The sequence below is a fragment of the Peromyscus californicus genome, unplaced genomic scaffold (assembly GCF_007827085.1).
Source record: "Peromyscus californicus insignis strain IS unplaced genomic scaffold, ASM782708v3 Scaffold_2__1_contigs__length_46816999, whole genome shotgun sequence".
NCBI lineage: Eukaryota > Metazoa > Chordata > Mammalia > Rodentia > Cricetidae > Peromyscus > Peromyscus californicus.
Window position 1 is genome coordinate 13,315,027 of NW_026294540.1, and position 23,637 is coordinate 13,338,663.

General features: G+C 46.6%; 1 protein-coding gene across 13 annotated transcripts in view; it reads right to left on the bottom strand.

The window, feature by feature from the left end:
• Window positions 1–2,082: 2,082 nt before the first annotated feature.
• The window catches only part of Kdm2b (lysine demethylase 2B), a 125,286-nt gene continuing 103,731 nt past the window's right edge, over window positions 2,083–23,637 (bottom strand). For 7 of the 13 annotated variants that reach the window (XM_052755359.1, XM_052755350.1, XM_052755352.1 and 4 more), the window contains 11 exons: window positions 20,779–21,003; window positions 15,397–15,540; window positions 14,482–14,569; window positions 14,046–14,314; window positions 13,727–13,837; window positions 13,082–13,120; window positions 12,236–12,915; window positions 11,523–11,686; window positions 11,276–11,437; window positions 9,996–10,214; window positions 2,083–3,562 (listed from right to left, as the gene is read on the bottom strand). In XM_052755359.1, the coding sequence (XP_052611319.1) occupies window positions 3,381–3,562; window positions 9,996–10,214; window positions 11,276–11,437; window positions 11,523–11,686; window positions 12,236–12,915; window positions 13,082–13,120; window positions 13,727–13,837; window positions 14,046–14,314; window positions 14,482–14,569; window positions 15,397–15,540; window positions 20,779–21,003 (2,283 nt within the window). In that variant the 3' untranslated portion in view covers window positions 2,083–3,380. The remainder of the gene's footprint in view (window positions 3,563–9,995; window positions 10,215–11,275; window positions 11,438–11,522; window positions 11,687–12,235; window positions 12,916–13,081; window positions 13,121–13,726; window positions 13,838–14,045; window positions 14,315–14,481; window positions 14,570–15,396; window positions 15,541–20,778; window positions 21,004–23,637) is intronic. The other 6 variants (XM_052755351.1, XM_052755353.1, XM_052755361.1 and 3 more) reach the window with 3 other exon arrangements.

Consider the following 23,637-nt stretch of genomic DNA (forward strand, 5'->3'; position numbering starts at 1 on the left):
ATGCCATGCCCATAACATACATCAAATGGAAAAAGTTCTAAAGGTTCACAGCAGAATAGGATGAAATCTCCTTGTTGTCTTCACAGTAGAAAAGAATGTACTTTGAGGCACCATGGTATCTTCTGCAAATATCAGGTTCCCTTGATGGACTGGTGCCTCACTTTCTGCTCTACAAGTTCAGATTGACCATAGCAGGTATATTCACAAGGTGATGGTCTTTGTACTACTTTACCAGCTGTGGGGTGTGATCTGCAGCATGTGACTTACACTGGCTTCATTTGAAGCTTGTTTAAAACTGTGGACGGCTGTTGAGATGGCTTAGCAGGTAAAGGCACTTCCCATGATCCTCATGACCAGAAGTAAGACTTACTTCCCACGTGGTGGAAGGAGAGAATCAACTTCCTCTGACTTCCATACGTGAGCCAAGGGGCGTGCACATCACATAGATAAATCAATGTAACAACACAAATCTACAGAGATTATGTTTGTTTTGGGATACAATCTTCTTGGTGGTTCAGTACTCCCTGGGCAATATTGACAGTGACCTGTGTGCTAGTCTGGAGCTATGTGCACATAGTGGTGCGAAGCCAGATTTTTAGCAGAGATTGTGTATATCGGGGGGAATCACCCTGAAAGCAGTTCTCAGGAGAAGATGCCCCCCCCCCCCCCCCCCGCTTTTTTTTTTTTTTTTTTTTTTTTTTTTTTTTTTTCTCTATGTAGCCTTGGCTGTCCTGGAACTTGCTCTATAGAACAGGCTGATCTCGGACTCAGAGATCCACCTGCCTCTGCCTCCCAAGTGCTCAGATGAAAGGCGTGTGCCACCACCGCCTAGCCAAAGATGGCTTTTCTAAACATCAGGATGTAGCTGTTTTATATGGAGGTTCAGAGAACTAAAACTACCACAGAAATGGCCTTTACGTCTATATTAATGAACCTTCAGGCCAGTAAAGTCAAACTACCTTTTTTTTTTTTTTTTTTTTTGGTTTTTCGAGACAAGGGTTTCTCTGTAGTTTTGTACCTTTCCTGGAACTCACTTTGTAGACCAGGCTGGCCTCGAACTCACAGAGATCCTCCTGCCTCTGCCTCCCGAGTGCTGGGATTAAAGGCGTGCGCCACCACCGCCCGGCTGTCAAACTACCTTTTTACAAGTAAACAACAGTGTTAACAAGTCTTAACTCTGTTCTGTTACTCCCCAGAGTTGAACACAAGAAGCCATTGTTGCTAGAATTTGAGTCAAAGGTTTTTGGATTAAATAAGAGGCAAATGCTTTAGATGAGCTCTTTCAAAACTGGAGTGTTAGCAGGAAGGACTTTTCTTGCCGGGCCAAGATCTTTATTTTACCCATCTTTAGAGTTATTTCTATACATGGACATCAAGTCAGAACTGTCTAAAAATGTTCTGTGACCCCAAATTCTAACATCTTAGTCTTCTAGCCCCCAGGCCACTGCACAGAATGCAACCTCTTTGAGTTGTCTCCTTGCCCCCTACATCTGGGAAACTTCAAGGAAAGAGTAATGTTAAGTAGCTGTGGTAGCCCTAGTCTCTAGTTGGTGGAACTATTTGGGAAGGATTAGGTGTGCTCTTACTGGAGGTGGTGATTCACCATTCCTGCCAGGCGGTGGTGATACAGGCCTTTAATCCCATCACTTGGAAGGCAGGGGCAGGTGGATCTCAGTGAATTCAAGGCCAGCGTGATCTACAAAGGGAGCTCGAGGACAGCTAGGACTGTTACACACAGAAACCTTGTCTCGAAAAAAACCAAAAAAAGAAAAGACTCACCATTCCCAGTGTGCCTCCCAGTTGTGGATTGATCAAGATGATAGGAGCTCTCAGCTGCTACTATAGCTACCTACCTCTCCCCGCTACGCCTCGACTCCATCATTATAAATTCTAACCCTCTGACCATAAGCTCAATTAACCTTTCTCTTACAAGATGCCTGGTCACAGTATTTTGTCATCGCAGTAGAACCCTAAGACAGACAGTGGCCATGTGTGGAAATTACTTCTGTACAGGTGTAGCAGGAGACGTTCAGACAGGTGAGTCACTATTCCTAATATCCACAAGTGGCCATCATTGTAGCATAGTTTTTCCCATTACCTTTATTGGTCAGAAACAAATCTCTTTCTGTAGGAGGAAAAAAAAAAAAACGATGTGTCTCAGGGCTGCTGCATTTCTCAGATGACAGAGAAATTACACAGTCCGTCTGGGTGAAGAGTCCATTTACCTCGGCCATTCCAATTCGATTTCTAGCCCTCTTAGAGAAACAGAAACCCTCAAAACACCAAGAGTGGATTTTTTTTTTTTTTTGTACAATTGTTTATACAAATCCAACAAAGGTAAAACTGCATCAGGGAAAGTCTAGGAAACACCACCATACAACAATGGCACTTATGGATGCAGAACTTGACAACTAGAAAATAGCCTGGTTACCAACTTCAGTGAGAACTGAACACTTCAAAGGAAAGGAAGGCTATGGGGCACATTTATTCTACTTGATTCATGGTATAAATTAGATCTGTGTAGATAGGATATAAGAGCTCATGCTTGGAGCAAAACCCTCCTGAGTGTAAAGGCTGAAATCTGAATTGTAAAATTTTAAGGAAAAGGTAAACTCTCTATTGAAACTTGGCAATGTGTTTTACCTGGACTATACACTTATCCACAACATGCTCCTGTAACTTCTTGACATACAAAGTAGGCTCTCAACATCCAGTTAAACATGCTTTTAAGTGGAAGATCGTAGCCACCTGTCACACCTGGGTACATCTGTAGATGGGCTCTTTATGTTGATGAAGTACAGGTTAAGTTCTTCCTACCTGAAGGAAAGTTGGCAATCTAAATAATAAAAACACTGGTATGCATTCAAATCTTGCATAAATAATTTTTAAACAATTTATACAAAAATAGTTCTGCATAATGTAAGATGTAACAAAACCAACTAAACAAAATGTGTCAAGACGGCTGCAGATGGTGTGTGTGGTCCACTCTATGTTGACACTGGAAGCCTTGGCATTGCAAGGAACAGGGTGCCCCAAACAAACTACCAACAAAAACACTAAGCTCAGGCTTCTAAGAGGATTTCTCCAAAGCTCATCTTCTTTTCCAATTGGAATGTCTTCTAAAGGCCGCCTTAGAATGGTCCAGAAAGCAGTGCAGTTACGATGCAGAAGGAGCAAAGGAAAACATCTGGCTCACTCATCCCCAAATGGGTGGGTAGTTGAACGGCTTCTCCCTTGGCAAGACTTGAGAAACAGAACTGTGTCCCGTGGTCTCTTGTTCCAAATTCCAAAGGGAAATAGAAGCCCACTTGTTTTTTGCAGTCTTCTCCCCTCCCCGGCTGTGTCCCCCAACCCTCCATATTTACATCCTTGTCCTGGAACTAACTTAGTTTCTGCAGGAGTTTCTCTTCCACTTGCCCAAACTGAACACTCACAGACATTTCAGCTATGAACTGCTCACAGCCTTCCTTGGTGACTTGCTTGCAGTACCTCAGGTCAATATGACAGATATTTCCACAGCGTTTGAAGAAGGACAGGCACTGGTCAGTGACCTTATTGCAGTCTGCAGGGAAGAGAAAACCGTATGAAGGAACAAAAGACAGCCTAAGGCCCTGTAAATTCAGGGATCCAGTAGTAGAGATGCAACACAGCTAGATAATGTAGTCGAGTCCTTGATGTCCCCCAGACGGGAGGGATTTCACCTACCAATTGCAAAGCTTAATAATGTATTCTTGGAAAGTATTTGGAGTGTTTTGCCAGGCATGTGAAAATACGGTTCTATGTGCAACACTGTCCTCTCCCCCAAGCCCCCCAAATTCAGACTATCAGGTAGAAATCACTTGTACTACAGGGCTGCCTCTTTCTGTATAGTTACATACAAGATCAGTGTATCTTACAAAAAGGGTCATAATGTGTGAGGGGCTTGTCTGATGGCAATACAGTTAGGTTTGCCAAAGTATTGTCCCCTTAACTGACTATACTGCTCAGATAAAATATGACTAGACTGATGAGGTGTCCCTCAGGTGATCTTGGAAGCATTCTACTTCACACCCCAGTAAATTAGTGACACACAGCCCATAGGTGTTTTTTGTGGGGTTGCACCCTCCCCCCAGTCTAACATGGAATATCTCCAGGAAGCCTATGCCAAAGACCAATATTCTAGAAGGGACTGGAGAAAGGCTTTGTCCACCAAAAAGACAGAATTCACCATGTCCTGTAGACAAAAATTGTACATTTTTAGAATTATTCTGTACTTTTCTTTAACCCTACTTTGTTTTAGAATTGAATCTGTAATCAACTGGCTTAAATGTTAATCAGTGTCCAACTGAGATCAAGCAAGACACATGACTTCTGGGTGGATCATATGGATGAGAAAATGATTGTTATTTTCCTGTCGGGGTATTAATTTCGAAACTTTTGAATAAAAACAGGGCCTGGGGAAGGGCTCGAACTTGCCTCTACAGGATATGCCTCCAAGCACTCTGCATAGACAGTCACAGGAAGCTGAGTAATGTGCTGAGCCACTGACATATGAATGAGGGTGGGATAGGCTGAAGGGGCAGAACTCTGAGGACTCTGATAAAAAGATGCTTCAAACTACCAAGCTCTTCAGTGTTGCCGCTGCTGTTTTTGAGACAGGGCCTCGATGTAGCCCCGCCTGGTCTGGAACTGAAGATGTGCGTTCCCATACCTGGCTCTACTAATCTGCTTTATGAATCTTACTGCAAAAGTCAAAAATGCAAATGATGATGTACATATGCAATTACTTTAGAGTCATTCCTTTTATATAAAGTTTGATTCACTTTATAGGGAATAGAGATTTTGCTGGTATAAAAAGCACTTTCCATACTCTTGCTTTTTTTTTCCTCACTATGTCATGTGAAGCCTAATATTGAACTGGGTCTTTTTTGATATTAATTCATCTTCATTACCTCAATCAAAGCTGGCTAGCTACAGGCTGTCAGGGATCATCCACTGGCAGGGCAATACCTGTCTGTGGAAGGTGTGAGGTACCAGTCTGTAAAGAAGTTTAATGCACAAGAAAAACCAAGAGACTCGCACAGAAAGGTCCTTCCTTTCCAATTCCCTAGGTAGAGGGGTCTTTAAGCTCCAGGTGCAAGACTTTTTGTTGTTTAAACTAAGAGCTGAAAATGATTTACCAAAAAAGCAGGTGCTGCCTGCTCAAAAGTCAACTCAGAAAAGTAACCATCTGGAAATGCTAGCTAGTCTCACTGCTGTAAACAGGTAAGTGCTAAGACAAGCATGCGTACTTAATGGCCTCAAGACACAGCCGTGTGCCAGCTGGACAGCAAAGTCCTCTGGGTGAGAGCTGCTTGTGAGAGGCCAAGGAGAGACTGCCCCGCTTCCCCCCCTCCCCCCCAGTCGGAAGTGAGACAGACGAGAGGAAGGAGAGAGCAGTGCGGGGCTTGAGGGCAATGAGATAGGCTCCGGAGAAGGAACCACACAGCATCCGTTAAAAGGAGAAGGTTCCTAAGATGGTAGGCAAACATAGGGTGGCCATTCTGTCCAGTGCGTTTACTCTGTAACCACATTTCCATGCCAGTGAACTTACCTAGAGACCAACACAATTGTTTTTTTCATAGCAGGGAGACAAAGTACAATTATTACTGGGAAAGTTTCTTACCAAAAAATGGTTAACTTAGTCAAATTTATGACCTTAACCTGGAGTTCATAGGAAACAAAAAACTGGTGGTGAACAAGCTAAATAATACCATGGAGTTCACTAACCTTGAACGGGAAACATTTTCTAAGTAAATGGAATATAAGGAATGGACGACTTCTTAGAAGCCAATGTTACAAGTTTCTCTTGCCTTCTAAAGGTAACTGGGGGTTCTGTTTGTGTTTGTGGTCTTGGGATAGAATCCAGGCAGGGACTTGTTAAATGTGATAAGCAAGTGCTTTATCACTGAGCTACATTCCTGGTCCCTTATCAAGGACTACTGATAACAGAACAGGGGCTGGTCAACAAGGGGCCTCAAGTCACAGTGAAAAATGAAGAAAAAATACAGAATTGTGTGTTGGACCTTTCCCCCCAATACTGGCAAAATTCCTGTCCTATTTATACTTAAAAGACCTTTGCACCTTAGGGGAACACCCGAGGGGCTAATTAGAATGAGTAAGGGGCTCTTGGGAAGAAGGAGAAGTTACATTTAGAAGCATCTGTTATGTCCGTTTCCTCATCTTCAGTCTCTGGTTCTTCCCAATTCTTAATCTAGGTGTGATAGCACTACTGTAGTTATGTAAGCAGGATCCTCATCCTTAGGAAAGAGCTACGAGGTCTCGAATTGTTACACACAACTAGTACAAATAGGTATGTTTACTGCACTATTTGCTCTTCTTTTATATGTTTGAAAATGTTTACAATATAAAAATGGGGGCTGTGGGGATGGCTCAGTGGTTAAGAAGACTAGGGTTAGGTTCCCAGAACTCACAGCCATCTATAAAACCAGTTTCAAGAGATTTGACACCCTTTTTGACTTCTTCAGGCACCAGGCACACACATGATACACATGTATGCAACACACACATAAATCTAAAAAATTCAAAATATGAAAATGGAAGAGAAATCCTACTCATGATAAATTAAAGATCGTTTTACTTGACTGGGGGGGGAGGGCGCGGTGGTGGTTGGGACAGGGTTTCTCCATGTAGTTTTGGTGCCTGTCCTGGACATCGCTCTGTAGACCAGGCTGGCCTTGAACTCACAGAGATCCACCTGCCCCTGCCTCCCAAGTACTGGGATTAAAGGCGTGCGCCACCACCGCCCGGCTACTTGGCTTTTTTTAATGGTTAAAAAATAATGAAAAGGTTAACAGAAAAAAATGGTGCAGTTTTTTTATATAAGCATGAACTTTAAAGTTGATTTTAAAAAAGTAAAATTCTGAAAGTGAAGTATTTTAAGAGTCCAACTCTATCAAAACAACCAAAACCCTCTTTTACTTAAAACATTTTACAAACGTTAGGAAAAAAAAAAAATCAATTCACAGCCAGTGATGGTGGTGCACGCCTTTAATCCCAGTACTTGGGAGGCAGAGACAGGTGGATCTCTGTGAGTTCGAGGCCAGCCTGGTCTTTCAGAGATCCAGGACAGGCTCCAAAATTACACAGAGAAACCCTGTCTTGAAAAACCAAAATGAAAAAGAAAAAAATAAAATAATAAAAAAATCCACAAAACCCAGCTCCTTTTCTAAATGATAACAATGAAACAATTACAAGCCCATGCATAGCAGCACCCAAAAAGAGTAAATCCAAAGGAATGAGACCTGTCCACTGAAAATGGTAAAAACTACCAAAATAAATTAGAAGAGATACAAATGGGAAAACATTCCAGGTTCATAGATTAGAAGACTTGAAATATTAAGATATTACCACTGTCAAAGATGTGAAATCCAAGTGGTTTTGCAAAAATAGAACAGTCCATCCTAAAATTTAGTAGTGGACTCCAAGTAGTCTGAAGAGTTTGAAGGTTCATTTAAAACTGTACTACAATAGTATTACGAAGCTAAGGCAGTCAAAATGGTGATGATGACATAAGGCAAAAAAATTGTTACATCGTTAATAATTCTCATGTAATACATTTATATTAATATACAACATGTAAATTATAATTATATATTGTATAATGAATTATCAAATATATTATTGACCATGTAATAGAATTGTAATTAATTGTTTTTATTATTATTTTATTGGAGACAGGGTCTCTCTACATAGCTCTGGCTGTCCTGAAACTCATTATATAGATCAGGTAGCCTCAAACTCAGAGATCATCCTACCTCTGTCTCCCAAGTGCTAGAATTAATGGTGTGAGCCATCACATCTGGCTGATTAAAATAGTTTAAGTGATTTAAAAACTATCTGTGTGTGGCGCACGTGTGGAGATCAGAGAGAGTCAGCTCTCTCATCCCAATGTGTGAAACCTGAGAAACTTGGGTCGTGAGGCTTATCAGTATGTGCCATCTTGTGGGCCTTCCAATGATTTTTGACAAGGGTATCAAGTACATTTCAATGAGGAAATCGTGTTTTCAACAAATGGTGCTGGGAAAACTAGATGACTACACACAAAAGAAAGAAACTGCCACCACCACATAGCACATGTAAATAGAGGAGGAAAATCTTCATGACACTAGATCTGGTAACTTTGGCTGCCATCACACAGACACACACACAAATAACTGGAGTGTTGGAGAGAAGGCTCAGCAATTAAGAGTGTGTGTGTACTGCTCTTGCACAGGCCCTGGTGACTCACCACCTCCTGTAACTGCAGCTCAGGGGGGCCCAACACACACACACACACACACACACATACACACACACACACAATTAGAGACAAGGACAACTACAAAACAGAGAAAAGATTATTAATGGATAAAGCAGTAAATTAATTTTCACTTCCTGGTTCTGGGAGTTAGAAGCCAGGGGAGAAAACCTTTCATTTTCTGAAGCAACATGGCTTACAAACTAGGGCTTTATATTCAACTACCGTCAATCATGAGTACACAAAATGTTTTGTGTACTCCACCCAAAAAGAGACTGCTAAGGACAACATGGAAGCAAGGAAGGAAGGCATCCAAAACAGGAACAAGGATGGTGGGGAGGTCCCTGAAGAGCAGGCAGCCAATCAGATGAGAACAAGAGTTCTGACAGAAATAGCAGAGGAAGAGAAGGGGGTGGGGAAAAAAATCAAGAAAAAGGCATTGGCCTGTGGAAACAACTGAATGTGTGACTAATAAGTTTGTAGGGGATATTCAGTTTTGCTGAACAGTTTGCTTCAGAGCTAAACCAAATCAAAACGGCAATTATTAACTAGCAAAAGTCATGCAGGAAAGGAAGTGTACTCACAATACATTATTTGGCTTAATTAGTGACCAAAATGTACAAGATCATAAGGTCAGTATTAGCAACTTGTGTTGTACAGACATACCTGAACAGACATGGCAGCACATGCCCACTACTTAATAATACATGTATGTAAAAACTGGACAAGAGATCGGGTCTAGGGTTGCCCCAAGGGGTAAGGATCAGGGAAAGGCCAGATCTTCCTGAGCACCTGATACACGCAGAATAAAATGCAGCATCAAAAGCAACGACTGGGTGCCAGATCCTGCAGCCACATGAACATGGCCATCATGTGGCACTTAAATTTATCATTAATTCAGTTATACTAACAGGAGATAAGTACAAAATAAGGAGAGATTAGATACAGAGACATGGCTTAACTTTTTGTTTGTTTTGACATAGGTTCTCATTGTGCCCCAGGATGATCTTGAACTTGTAGTGTATAGCAAAGGATTAAAATTAAGATCCTACTGTCTCCATCTTCCGGGTACTTTGGGCTATGATACATTCTCTTAAAAAAAGGAAAAGAATGGCAGTATATGTATACTGAGATGAAAAGATGATCTCAGTGTGTTGTAATGGAAAATTAAAATGTAGAGGATCTACACAAACACTCCCACATACTCCCTGAACTGCACTGCACATCCATAACAACTAGAACATAGGAAAAGATTTACTATAATTAAGTGCTTAGAACCAGATGCCAACAGCTCTATCACCTTTCAAGTCTCAACTGAGTGAGCCTTGAGCTGGTATATGGTGGTGAAATCTCATTTCAGCACAGCTCTTTGCCCTTTAGTGACACGATTCCTGCCACCAAACCTTCACAGTGAGGAGGAATAGCTTCTAAGGACCCTAGGCAGAGAATGACCCCAGACTGTGACTAGTCTTTTTGTGTTTTTTTTCCTCTTTTTATTTACTTATTTATTTATTGAGACGGTTTTTCTCCGTGTAGCCTTGGTGTCCTAGGACTTGCTTTACAGACCAGGCTGGCCTCGAACTTACAGAGATCCACCTGCCTCTGTCTCCGAAGTGCTGGGATTAAAGGCATGCACCACCGCCGCCCAGCTAGACAGTAGTTCTTGATAAACATCCAGTGCCCAGCTGTCCCTCACATGCTGAGATTCCCACCTCACCTGATAGGTTGATCTCTGTCAGAGAGTCTCGGGTGGTAGTGCCGACTGCAGTGAGCAGGTTGATGGACTGATCAGTGACATGGTTACAGTAACTGAGGTGGAGCTTGGAGAGCAGGGGCATATGGCGGATAATGAGCCGCAGGGAGGCATCTGTGATATCCAGGCCAGCTAGGCGCAGTTCTACAATGTTCCGGAGCTTGCTCCGATTGTCCATCTGACCTGTTGGGGCAGATAGGAGAGAAGTAACCCGTCAGCCTGAACAGAGAAATCAAGTTCTACTGTTGATGTTACTTGAAAAGGCCCCCCTACTAGGTGGTGCAACTCAATTCCATAGTCATGAAGCATACCCTACCCTAAGCCAGAATTTTAGCATTAAAAATCAGAATTCATAAACACGGTTGGAGGACCAGTCTTCAAGCTGTGGTTGGTAAGACTACATTTTTTTTTTTTTTTTTTTTTTTTTGGTTTTTCGAGACAGGGTTTCTCTATGTAGCTTTGCGCCTTTCCTGGGACTCACTTGATAGCCCAGGCTGGCCTCGAACTCACAGAGATCCGCCTGTCTCTGCCTCCCGAGTGCTGGGATTAAAGGCGTGCGCCACCACCGCCCGGCCTAAGACTACATTTTATTCTAGCCCACTGCCCTTGTCTGTTGCTACTGACCGCATACATGTACCCTTTAAGCTTTGGCTGGGGGTGGGGGGTGCGTGTGACCCAGGCAGCTGACCTAGGAACACACTATGCTTTGAGACCTCACTCAACCACCCTAATCCCGAATCCTTAGAAGAGAAGATTAAAGCCAATGAAGATTAAGGTAACAAAGAAGCAGTTAGACTCTGGGACAGCCCCAGGACTGGAGACGGTATAAGCAGAGGAAAATTTGCCTTTCCTTAAAACACTCATACCCGGCTGGGCGGTGGTGGTGTACACCTTTAATCCCAGCACTCAGGAGGCAGAGCCAGGCCGATCTCTATGAGTTCGAGGCCAGCCTGGTCTACAGAGCGAGATCCAGAACAGGCACCAAAACTACACAGAGAAACCCTGTCTCGAAGAAAAAAACCAAAAAACAAAACCCACCCCACTCACACCCAAAGCAAGCTGAGACTTCTCTACCCCAGATGTTCCAGCAGAGAGCAAAGCTAAGGACACAAACCACACCGGAGGAGGGCTGGGAGGAGGGCTGGGAGGGTCATGTGCTCCAAACCAGAACGGGCACCTCAGTCACGCCACCTCGAGACAGACAGACAGACCCCTTAGGGTACAGCTCCAGCCTGGCAACTCACCTGGCCTGTTGTCTGTGGGTGGGGACAGGAGATCCCGCATCTGGGCATCCTTTAGTCCTTCTACCCACTGGACGTCCAGGGTCCGCAGCAATGGACAGCTGGAGCTACAGAGGGCTGAGACAGCAATCCACGAGCATCCTGACAGCACCAAGTCTCGGAGCCCTGGGAGATAACAAGAGAGTATGAGGCCAGAGATACAGTCCAGGCCCTCAGGACTGCACATCTGGGAGCCTTAACTAAAGCTTACCAGGCAACCGGTTGATGAGCCAACTCAGCTGCTTCTTGGAGATATTGGTCCAGCTGAGGTCAAGGGAGACAGGCTGTCGCCGGATGATGCCACTCAGCATCAGGGGCGTGATGGACTTGCAGTGGTTCAGGTCAATGCGGGTCCACAACCGCTTATCGCAGCACCTGCAAGCCAGGCCAGGCAGGGAACACATCGTCATCGTTAGCAGCTCACCTGGAGAACCCCTGCGTGGCTATGGTAACTCTTCCTCACTTGCCATCTCGAGGAGAAAGTTCCTTTAAGATTCAGCCCTCTGCAATCTACTTAGCATCCACCCTGCCCACATTTGGGCACCTCTGTTGATGGCCACACGGCTACATAGAAGATGCCAGCATGTACTCTCCATAAAGACTCCTGGGCCTTACCACGGCTCCTAACAACCCCTGTGGAGGCCCTGGATCCTCCTATTCATGAGGGAGGGTCAGAAACTCAGCTAAAACTAGAAATCTAGAAAATGTCAGGCTGAAATTAGTGAGTACTGGTCACTGACACTCAACTTTAGCTAAATCGAGACAAGGAACTCCATGTGGTCCTTAGTTTTCCATATGCTATCCTCCTGAGACTGGACCTCTGTAACAGGAAACCCATCTCTATAAGCAACTCAAGCCATATATGCTGCCATGGACTACCCTGAGCACCAACCTAAGCGCTACCTACACAGGGCTGTCCCTCACCAGCGGTTCCAGGTTCTGCAGACCCGCATGCAGACACACAGGTCTTGGTGGCTGAGGTAGCTGAAGACTGCCATCCACACCTCCCTGTGCATGACATGGGCTGCTCCATCATCAAGGGGCAGCGAGTCAGGTGGGGGGCTGATAGGTGGCGGCCGGATCACATGACGCTCCATCTGGATGCACTTAGGTGGGGACGCAGAGGATGGGGGCCGGGAGATAACACGAGGCGGGCTGCGCAGTCCAGGTCCCAGTGGGTGTCGCAGCTCCCGAGGGGTGCCGTTGAGCCCCTTGCTGAAGCGGTGGGGGCGCTCGCAGTGGCTTAGGGGCCTCTTAGGCTCCTCGTTCTCACTCTCGGGCTCCGACTTGATGGGCTGGTGGTTCTCGTGGGCCAAGGTGCTCTCTGTCCTCTGGATCTCGTGGTTGAGCTCCTTGCTTAGCTCTCTGCTCAGCTCCTTGTTGGGAAGCCGCCGTTTCCGGCGCATCTTCACCTTTTTCTTCTCTTCTGGGCCTTCAGCCCCTTCGGTACTGGGCCCAGCGGTGGGTGAGCTGGACCGTGACTGGTCACTCTCCCGGGTCTTAGGAGGGGCCTCAGGCAGATCGTCCTCTGGTTCCTGCTTGAAGCGCCGAAGGGGTTTGTTGGCCAGTGCCAACCGATCCTCAGCGTTCTTCCAGGACCGCCGCTGCGGGGGAGAGGGAGGGGTGAGGATGGGAGGCTTTGTGATTAACCCATGCGGTTTAGGGTATCGCCCACCCCAGACTTCCCAAGCCTATTATGGAATATACAAGGGCCACCACGGTGTTGCCCACAGCTCTAACAGCAGGTACGTGAGGGAGGGAAGACGGTACCTTTTTCCTGAAAAGTTTATCTTCTTTGCCAGGTTTTAGCTGTCATAGGGAAGAAAGGATACAGAGTTTGCTCCTGGGCTGGAGGAACACAGTCCCCTTTACACCCCACCACACTGTGAGCCCAGTCTCTTCAGCAAGGGCTAGGACATCTTCCCCACAGAGCCATGTCCTTCACATCTGACTAAAGACAGCATAGTTCTGCCTGTTGGTTTCCCAGAGAATGATAGAAATAATAGAGGACAGTCAACTGTTCCCACCCAGCTGACCTCCCACCTGAGACAGACCAGAGATGGCAGTTGCCCATTAACACAGCTATGGCTAAGGGAGCCCAGAGCTGGAGCCCAGGCAGGAGGCATCCCTAGCCAAGCCCTGCCGGGAGCGTCTCCCGGCGCCACCTTGTGGCTACTAACAGTAAGGCCGGCCCATTAGCAGAGCAGGGCCACCAGGATCTTCCCAGCTTCTGCTTCCCCAACCAACAGAGGCTTCTCAACCTCACAGAGAGAGCTTCTCAGGCCCGCTGCGGACTTGGGGCCAGGCTACAGGAGCATCTGTAGCAATGGACCAGGGGTTCTGGGGGGTGGGGAGGGGAGGAGAGCCTGGACTCGCAAGTCCCCAGGGCCTCGGGAGGGCGGGGCGTGGGAGCACCTGCTGCTGGAAGTAAGTGAGACTGGATCTCCACCAAGGGCTGAGACTGCTGCCTAGAGGGGGCCTCGGCGAGAAGTGAGAGGAACCGGGGGACGTTTGAAGCGTCGAGGCCTAAAGGGGGTGGGAAGAGGAGTGACTTCGCTGGTTTTTCTCTTTCTTTTGGGCCAGGCTCTCAGGATTTGGGTGACCTGCTCAGGGCAGCTCTTAAGAGGCCAGGATCCCGAGTTCTACCCATTACCCTTCCCTGGTCCCCCCCTCCACCCCACACCTCAGACCAGCCACACCACCCTTCTGCTGCCCAGGGCCTCCCAGTTCGTACTCGCTTGCGCCCACTCAGCTCTTGGGGCTTCTCATATTTCCGCTTCCTCCTTAGGTGCACATCATCAGACTTTCGGCGTAGGATGCTATCTGCGGGCACCTTCTTGGGGTGCTCGTCCGACCTGCGTCGGGGAGCCTCTTCACACTCACTCCTCCGCTTGGCAGGCTCCTGCCCTTCCTTGTTGTCCCGGTTCATCTTCTGCTCCTTGAGCAGGGAGCCGGGCAGGTTGGAGGCATACTTAAAGCCAGGGCCACGCTTTTGCTTGTAGGCCAAAAAGAGAGAAGAACAATCCAACTATATATCTTTGAACTTGCTCTTCCTCTCCCAGTCTGCCACACCCCACCTGACTGACAACTGGGGACAGGCTGGTCCTGGCAAGGCCCAGCCCGTCCCTTTCTGCCAACCCAACCCAACCAGTGACTGGAGCCCGCACTCACTTTCCCAGTCTTGCCAGCATGGTTACACTTCGGACACTCCCAGCAGTTGGGAAGCTCGTCGTTGACCACACCCTCTGACTCCTTAATCTGAAAGGACAGGACAGGACTCAGCGGGCAGGGAAGGGTGCGCAGAGGGTCCACAAGGATACAAGGTCTCTTCAAGGCCCCGTCTGCCTCAGCATTCCCACCCCTCCCCCAAAGCCACGGCCATCTGTGTCTAGCCAAAAGGATCCACCACGTGGTTGTGTTATTTACCTTAGCTGAACACAGGAGAAATAGTGAAGCAGTAACTACCAGGAGAGGCTGGTTTCCAAAGCTATGGATGGCACAGCACCCCCATCAGGTGGGTATGATGAGGGACGAAGGGCCAAAACAAAGGCCCTCACCCTTGCAGCCCACAGATATGAATGTATTCTGGGATAGAGATGTGCCAGCATAGAATGGTTTCTTCCTTTCCAAGGTGGAACCAGCCACCTGAGCCAGGCAGACACAGAGGTCACCCAGAAGGCAGTCCTGTCCTAGCATATCACAGGAACCGGTTCCTGGTGCAGAGGCACAGTTGAGAAACCACCTATTGCTCAGGATCCGCCCTCCCTGGCTCAGACCCTTTTCTTCCAGAAGCCAGGAGTCAGGATCCTTTTTTTCTGTCTACTGAGATGCTGTGGATCCTACTGTAGTTCTGAGGTACTGGGTGTTCAGAATGAACTTAATTCATTCACTTAGGACACTACTCTTCCTGCCTTGGGCTTATCACCTGACACAGAATACCCTAGAACCGAGGGTCCTCTAGGAATTCAGCATGCCACCTATATATCCTCACCACCTGGGAGGGAACCTAGTTGCCACATCGTAATTATCAGGCCCTGAAGCAGGGGGGTTGGGGTGTGGTGGTTCAGGGCCCCTAGAGATGCTACCTTAAGGCATCCAGGGTGGATGATCTCGTTGCAGATGGAGCACTCCATGAGCATGAGGTTAAACTTGCCTTCTTCCTCTTCCACTGTGTCCTCCTTCCCTGCCTCGCCACACACAAGGCACACGGCGGTGTGGGGCAGCACTGGCTGAGGACCCAAGAAACATTCAAGTCAGCAGGGAGTGAAGACAGACCCCACTGGAGACTGGGCCTGTCAAGAGTCAGAAAGCTGATCCAAGCGAATTGATTAATCTGTTTACATTCTATCAGGACCTCTATGTGCCAGGTACTCTCTAAGAACTAAGAAAGAATAGAGCAATGAACAAGGCAGATCAAAACCTCTTACACCCCAAGCTTATCTTCTGGTGGGAGGAGGCCGACAACATGAAGAACATATTCTGTTTATGTTGACAAACTTAAGTATAGAGTCAGGCAAGGCTTCCCACTTGGAAAAGACCAGAAAGAAGTATGTCCACAGAGGGCTGAAGTTCATCTTATCATTGGTATCAGGGCACAATCAACAGCCTTTGTTTCCAAGACCTCAAAAGAGGGATGTGGGGTCATAATAAGAGCAAGACATGACTGCCTTCTGCAGCAACAGTACAAAAGCATGGGTGGGTGAAACCGTTGGGATCCTCAGTACTCGAGGCCAGGTCTTGCCATCTAGGCAACTAGTCACTCCAGGACCACATGCACACTGAAAAGATCACCAGTTCCACTTAATGTCTTTGATTATTACCTTCATGAAAACCTCAACCCTTGAACACACATCCTTTTCACACAGGAAGTATACACAAAATACTTCCCCATGCTGAGGGACCGTTATTAAAGGAAAAGTACATGTGACTAACTTGTGAGCTCAACTGACCACCAGGTTCTCCACAGGACATCTTTTATTTTATTTTTGTCTCATCCATCCATCCATCCATCCATCTATCTATCTACCTACCTACCTACCTACATCTACCTACCTACCTACCTACATCTACCTATCTATCATCTGTCTGTCTGTCTGTCTGTCTAGAGTCACACTGTAGCCCAGGTTAACTGGAGACTCATGACCTACCTGCTTCAGCCTTCCCATTACTGGGACTAATGGTGTGAGCTACCATGTCTGGCTTAGAACAAAATTTTTATTTGAAAGAGTAGAAAAACCAGTAGCTGCTATTACATTTTCTTGAAGACTTAAAACGTGATCCTGTCATTTGCAAAAAGAAAACTGCCAATTGGTACAAATTACAAAATTCACGAATCTAAAAGCAAATGAAGTTTTCCTTCATCTGGTAGTCTTTCTGTAGCCAGGAACAGGTTTTCTTATCAGAATGATGATAGTACTATCAAAGGTGATTATGTGTATCTGCATAGGGTATGCTGCAATCTTTGGGAAACTCGGCCTCAGTGGCCAGTGTGTAATGTTAGAACATAACTGGAGGAGCAAGGGCAAGACAACTTTCAATGTAACAGCACAGAAAGCTGACGGATACAGTTTCAGATTCCATTTTGCAACCAACTTTAAGAAGCTGCTGAAGGGTGGTGGTGGCCCATGCCTTCAGTCCCAGCTCTGGGGAGGCAGAGGCAGGAGATTGCTGAAAGACCAGTCTGGTGTACAAAGCAAAGCTAGTTCAAGGACAGCCAAGGCTACAAAGAGAAACTCTGTCTTGAAAACCAATAAACAAATAAAAAATAAATAAAAGAAGCTGTCACCTGTGGGATTCTGAAGGCTTGAAAGGATCCAGGCTTATGGGCAGAAGTTATTACCATGTTCCTCCCTTGCCCAACTATCTGTGGGAGGCTGGATTTCCTAATCTGCCATCCAAAATATCTAACAGGTGGTATATAGAAGCAGATATGAAAATACAAGCCTTAATAAGCCAGATACAAGAGATTTATAGAAACATGAGACAATGCCACTCTTTCCCCTTTCTAATTACTTTTAAATTTGAAAATATAGAATTGGCACTTATAAAAACATGTCATTTATGAACATGCTTACTTGTAAAATGAACTTAAAACTTTTTTATTTCTCAATTGTAATTTCAAATATAGTACTAGTAAACAAATAACACAGAAAAACAAAAGTTTTCTGGGGTCCTTATAATTTCTTAAGACCACATAATTAGAGAATTGCTATACATGATGATAAAAGAGTGAGGTCAGGGGCCAAGGCAGATCTTCAGCCTTCTCGTGCCCACTGGAGCCTAGTACACAGGGGAAGTACCACCAGTTTAAATCGCTCCACAAGGACCGTAACATAAGCTGGGATACAGAGATTCACAGAAGTTCAAAAGTCTTCGTGAGGCTGGGAATAGTGACAAACACCTTTATCCCCAGTGCTGAGAGGCAGAAACAGGCAAGTGGGCTGCAGTGAGTTTGAGGCCAGCCAATGCTACACAGAGAGACCTTATCTCAAAAACAAACAGCAACCCACAATTTTAAGGAGTCTGACTGTGGTTTTGAGAACAGTTATCACCTAGACCTTGGCACAACTGGAAGTGACCTGTGACTAGTACCTTTGTACAAGTAGAAAGACATGGGAAACCTGTGGGATGTGCCATCTTATCTCTGTAGATGCCTGACTAGGTGCCTCCTTGCACGGCCTTGTTAGCAGGAAGTCTCTTTTGTCTCCTGTTTTCTCTATCCCCACAGAGCTTCTTAAATTGGCTAAACATCCCCCAAGACACTGCATTCTGTAGTCCAGTCTGCTTTGGCAACTGCTTCGTTCAGAACAGGCTGGCCGCACACTTTTGTCAATCCTGCCTCAACCTCTCTGAGGGTTAGTCTTCCTCTACCCGTTCCCTTTACCTGCCTGTGACCCACATGCCCCGCCCCCCTTTCTGGCCCTTCTTTTGATGTATGGCGGCTTCATCCTTTAGGCTTCCGGTCTCCAGGTGGCTTCTTACAGACACTCCCCTTGCCGCCCAAGCCCAACTCCATGCCAGGATCTCGGAGTAGCTTCACCTCAGACCTTCCTCTTGCTTCTCTGGCTGTTCCCACCACGCCTGCCCCCTCCTCTCCAAGCCATGGCCGTGCTCCATGCCCCGACCCACTCCCTGTGCAGTCTCCCTGACCTTGCTCCCCTCATCAGATCCTTCCTGTCTTTTCTGTCCGCCAAACCCAGCTTCTGGTAAGAATGGGACACAACTTTTCCTTGGATTTCAGCGAGTTGTCTCCATTTTCTAGAATACCAAGGTGGCCGATGTCCCCTCATCCCACAACCTTCTTTCTGTCTGCTATTTCACAAAGGCTTTTTTTCCTTGTCTTTTTTTAAAAAAAGACAGGTCTCTCTATACAGCTCTGGCTGGTCTGTAACTCTATGTAGACCCAGACTGGCCTTGAACTCACAGAGATTTGCCTGCCTCATGAGTGCTAAGATTAATTAAAGTTGTGATGTAGGTTCAACTCCCAGCACCCGTTTATTTAGTGGCTCACAACTACCTGCACCTCCAGTCTCAGGGGACCTGATACCTGATACTGTGGCCTCGGTGGGCATCAGGCATACACAGTGGTGCACAGATATACACACAGGCAAAACACTCCTACAATGCATGCATATGCTGTGTACACATGCTGGCAAAACAGTCATACACCTAAACAAAGTAAATAAATCTTAAAAAAAAAACCCAAAACAACAAAAACATTTGCACTTGATTTTGAGGGATAATATTCAGAATATATAAAGAATTTCTACAACTCATCAAAACAAAAGATCAAAAACCAACAAAATCCAACTGAAGGATGGGCGAAGAACTTGAAAGATGTACAATGAAAAGGTGTTCAACATCAATCATCATTAGGGCAATACTGATTAGTGCAAGAAAATAATGTGGCCAAAGATACAGAGAAATGGAATCTCTGTACTTCTCATTCAATGTGAAATTAACTCACCACTATGGAAATCACTCAAAAACTAAAAACAGAATTATGATCCAACAGTTGCACTTCTGCCCACAGAGGCCAGATCTCAAAAAGGCGTTCCTGTTCACTGCGGTGTTACTCAGAGGAGGCATGAGGTAGAAACCACTCGAATATCCACACTCAGAAGAAAAACCAAAAAAGGTATGATATACATTTAATGTAACATTATAGATCTAATATTACTCAGCATTAACAAATTTCTGAGCCAGGTGTGGTGGCACACACCTATCATCCCAGCATGTGGGAGGCTGATGCAGGAGGACTGTCGTGAGTTTCATGCCAGCAGGGCTACAAAGCAACACCATGGCACAATAAACAAACATACATACAACGTTTTAAATGAAGACAATTCTGTCACGCATGACAACTGTATCTTTGAGCATATTATGCTAAGTAAAATAAACTACTCATAAAATGACAAACACTGTCCCATTTCTCTCTCTCTCTCTCTCTCTCTCTCTCACACACACACACACACACACACACACACACACACACAACACACGCTATCTACAGTGGTTAAACTCTTAGAAACTGAAAATGTTGTTGTTGCGGTTTCTAGGAAGCTGGAAAATGGCTGGAGTTTTGGTTTGGAAGATGGAAATGCCCTCTAGATCAGCAGCACAGACGTGCACAAAATTAGCACTGGTGTGCCATATGCTTAAAAACAGCCAAGTTGGCAAATTTTAGGGTGTGTATTTTTTTTTTTTAACCACAAGTAACAAACAAGAAGACAGTATGTGCACAGAGAGAGAGAGAAGGTGTCCAACGGGGGTGGGCAGCAGCATTCTGGGAGAAAACGCTCCCTCACCCAATACCGTGATGGACTTATGGACCAGTTCCCCAGGGTGGAGGAATCTGGTTACTCCAGCTAAGCCAGCTTTTCAGTGGGGTAGGAGGAAGACCACTGGGCCCCCAGGGAGCAGCGCCTCAGGGAAGGCAAAGTCTGAGAATGTGTGGAGGAAGGAACTAAAATTGAACCCCAGCACTGTGTCAGGTTGCCAAAGAAGTGTGAGGTGTCTGAAGGGGCTGGCCAAGCTCTCCATGGGCCCAGCTCCCCCATGCCATATATCAGTCTTCCTTGTCTTAGAACAAAACTGACCTTCCACCCAAACTTCTATCTATGAAAGGACAGGAAGGAAGGGCCCACAATCATACGAACTGGACCATAAAAGTTGGCAAGTGTCACAGTCAAGACAGGCTGCCCTGACCTCTTTAATAAGAGGGACTTCAAAGTGCTCAGCCATTTCAAGAAGGGAAGAGTTACAGACCACCAGATGACAAATCGGAGCCTGACCCATGGCAAGGCTACCCCACCCCAGTACAATCAAGGGTGGCTGCAAAGAGCATCACCTGAACCCCCTCATCCCACAAGGAGCTCCTCTAGGGCAGGACAGAGCAGCAAGCTGGAAGCAGGGAGGCCCAGAGCCCTGCAGGGAAGAGCCCCTACCCATGCCTCCTGTGCACTCACCGCGATGCACTGCCGCATGATGCAGCTCTGCTTCATGCGTCCGGGGCCCCCAAACTTCTTCATGTCCTTGCAGAAGTGGCACTCTCCACACTCCGTCCGCAGGCAGGCCTCGCACTTGCGGCATCGCGTCCGGCGCCGGCGAGCTCCTGCTGTTGTTCGGTTGGCGGCCAACTTCACTGCTGAGGCCGGGCCCAGCTTGCCCTTAGGCCGGCCCACCACCCGGTTCTGGTGGAGAACAGATAGAACAAATGAGATGGGAGGCTCCAGGGTAGTCAAGCACCTAGGAGAGGGTGTCAGGTTGAGCTGTATACCCAAGCAAGAGATGCTTCAGTTGGCAACCTTGGTACTACAGAAAGTGACCGACCATATTGAGGTGGGATTAAGGGCAACTAGGTTAAAGTCAGGTAAGCTCAAATTGTACGACAGGGAAACTTTTGAAAGGGGGAACTTGGATACAGGCAGACATGTACATGGGAACAAATACAAAGACACAGGGAAAAGTACCATCTGACTGGCATCCTTCTGTAAGCCAAGAATTATCACAGACTACAGACCAACATCAGAAGCCAGAGGCAAGGAAGGATCCTCAACTTGAACCTCTGTAGCAAGCTTGGTCTCAGACTTCTGGTCTCCAACTGTGAGTAAAGGCCTGTAGTTTTAAGCCCTCTACTAGCACAGCTTTAGGTAACTGAATTACTATAGGATGCTCCCTGGCTGTGCTCACAACTGCCCTGGCCACAGACCTTCTAGATCCGCATGACTGCTCTGACCTCCTGCCCAGAGTTCAGGGACACTTCCTGGGAAAGGGGGCGTACCAGGTCACTGTCTGCTTCTGGTACTACTGTACCAGAACACCAGTCCTCTCTCCTCCAAACTCGGCTGAGAAACACATTGCATTAGGACCAGTTCACACACTTTTGGGGGAAGCTCAGTGGCCCAGCACTCATGAGTGTCTCAAGCTGGTTGTTCCTCTGAGACAAGGCACAGAAGAGCTGACATCACAGGGATCTCATACAACGCTGTTTGGTCATCAGATAGATTCCTTGCCACCCAGATACCTAGGGAGAATTGGGCAGTACACCCTGAAGAGGGCCCTCTGACTCCAGAGACCCTCCCTAGCTGGGCTTCAAGTGTATTCTTCCGTATGACTTGGAAAAAAACAGGTCAAATAAAAATAAAGCAGTACTCAACAGCTATAGTTCTTGCCTTAGTCCCAGCCCCAGAGCCTCCTGCAAACCCAGGGTGCACGGTAGACCTGCCGAGATAATTAGTGGGGGCCACTGTCCACCAAGGCTCTGGACAGGAAGGACAGCATGGAAGACAGGACTGTCTAAAGCAGTGGTTCTAACCTGGGGGCCAGACAACCCTTTCACAGGGTCACCTAGGGCCATCGGAAACCACAGATCTTTACTTTACGATTCATAACAGTAGGGAAATTACAGTTATGAAGTAGCAACAAAGTAATTTTATGGTTGGGGGTCAAGGCAGAAGGAACTGTATTAAAGGGTTGGTCACAGCATTAGGAAGGGTGAGAACGGCTGGTCTAGAGCACCCTTTGTAGCTTGAGTTTACTGGAACAAGGTTAGTCCCTCTGCTGGGGAGGGCACTGCTCATGTTGAAACCTATCAGCCTAACTGCCACTAATGTTTAAGTCACTCTTCAGGCAACTGCTTATCCTCAGTGAACTTCTGTAGTCTGTCGTACTTGACTCCGCAAAGAGAGGCCTATCCCACAGGCCTGAAGAGCTTGCCAGCTTCCAGGGACCCCTTCCCATCACACACAACTCCCCTGACCTCAGGGGCTTTGTAGGACACCTATCCACATTAGGAAGAAAAGGAGTCTACCTTTCTCCATGAACCCAACCACATCTTCAGTCACCAACTTTTCTCAAACACACTTTCCTAGCAGCCTGTACCATTCAAGGAAGTTATCAGGCCTCTACAGGGACAAGCGCCCAGAGAAAAGGACTGGACTGCTCCTACTCTATCTGCTCTGAACCCCAATTTGCTTTTGCGGGGTTTCCGGCCCATGCACCCTCAACCTCCCCTGTGATGAGAGTAACAAGGATGAGCAGGGCTCCAGTATAGAGGGCTACCCCCCCACTAGTCACTTTCCCTTCAAGTAGCAGAGGGTCTCACAGACCCTCTTTGTCCTTAAAAAGTGAGTCTGGCCGGGCGGTGGTGGCGCACGCCTTTAATCCCAGCACTCGGGAGGCAGAGCCAGGCGGATCCCTGTGAGTTCAAGGCCAGCCGGGTCTATAGAGTGAGATCCAGGACAGGCACCAAAGCTACATGAGAAACCCTGTCTCAGAAAAAACAAAAAACAAAAAACCCAAAAAAAGTGAGTCTGGGCTTCCCCCAAACACACATAAGACCAGTTAGTTCTACCATGCTCACATCTTTAGTGGGACACAACAGCCTTTATACTGTGTATGTCAAGCCAAGTTAGGTCTGCTATCAAGTAAGTATATCACAACCAGTGTCCAGAGCCTTGTGAATTTGAGGATGGCACAGACTATGGACCTGAGTTCTGAAAACTCAGCAACTGCCCAAACAGCAATAACAGAACTGCCTAAAAAGCAGCAGTATTGTCAAAAGCAGAGCCCAGAGGGTGTCTCTTCCTCAAAGCACACTGTACCTTTTGCTGCTTCTGCCAGGGGCCAGTGTCCTCACAGCTCACTCATCAAACTCTTACAAATGCAGCAAAGACATGAGTCCTTTTCGGGAGCCCCAAGTTAGGTACAGAGAGGGATAGCACACCATCCATCTCCAAGGGAAAAACCAAGGAGGAGAGTTTATCTTGGGCCCTTGGTAAAAGAAATTCCATAGACTGGTCTCTTATGAAAAACTAAAGAGATTC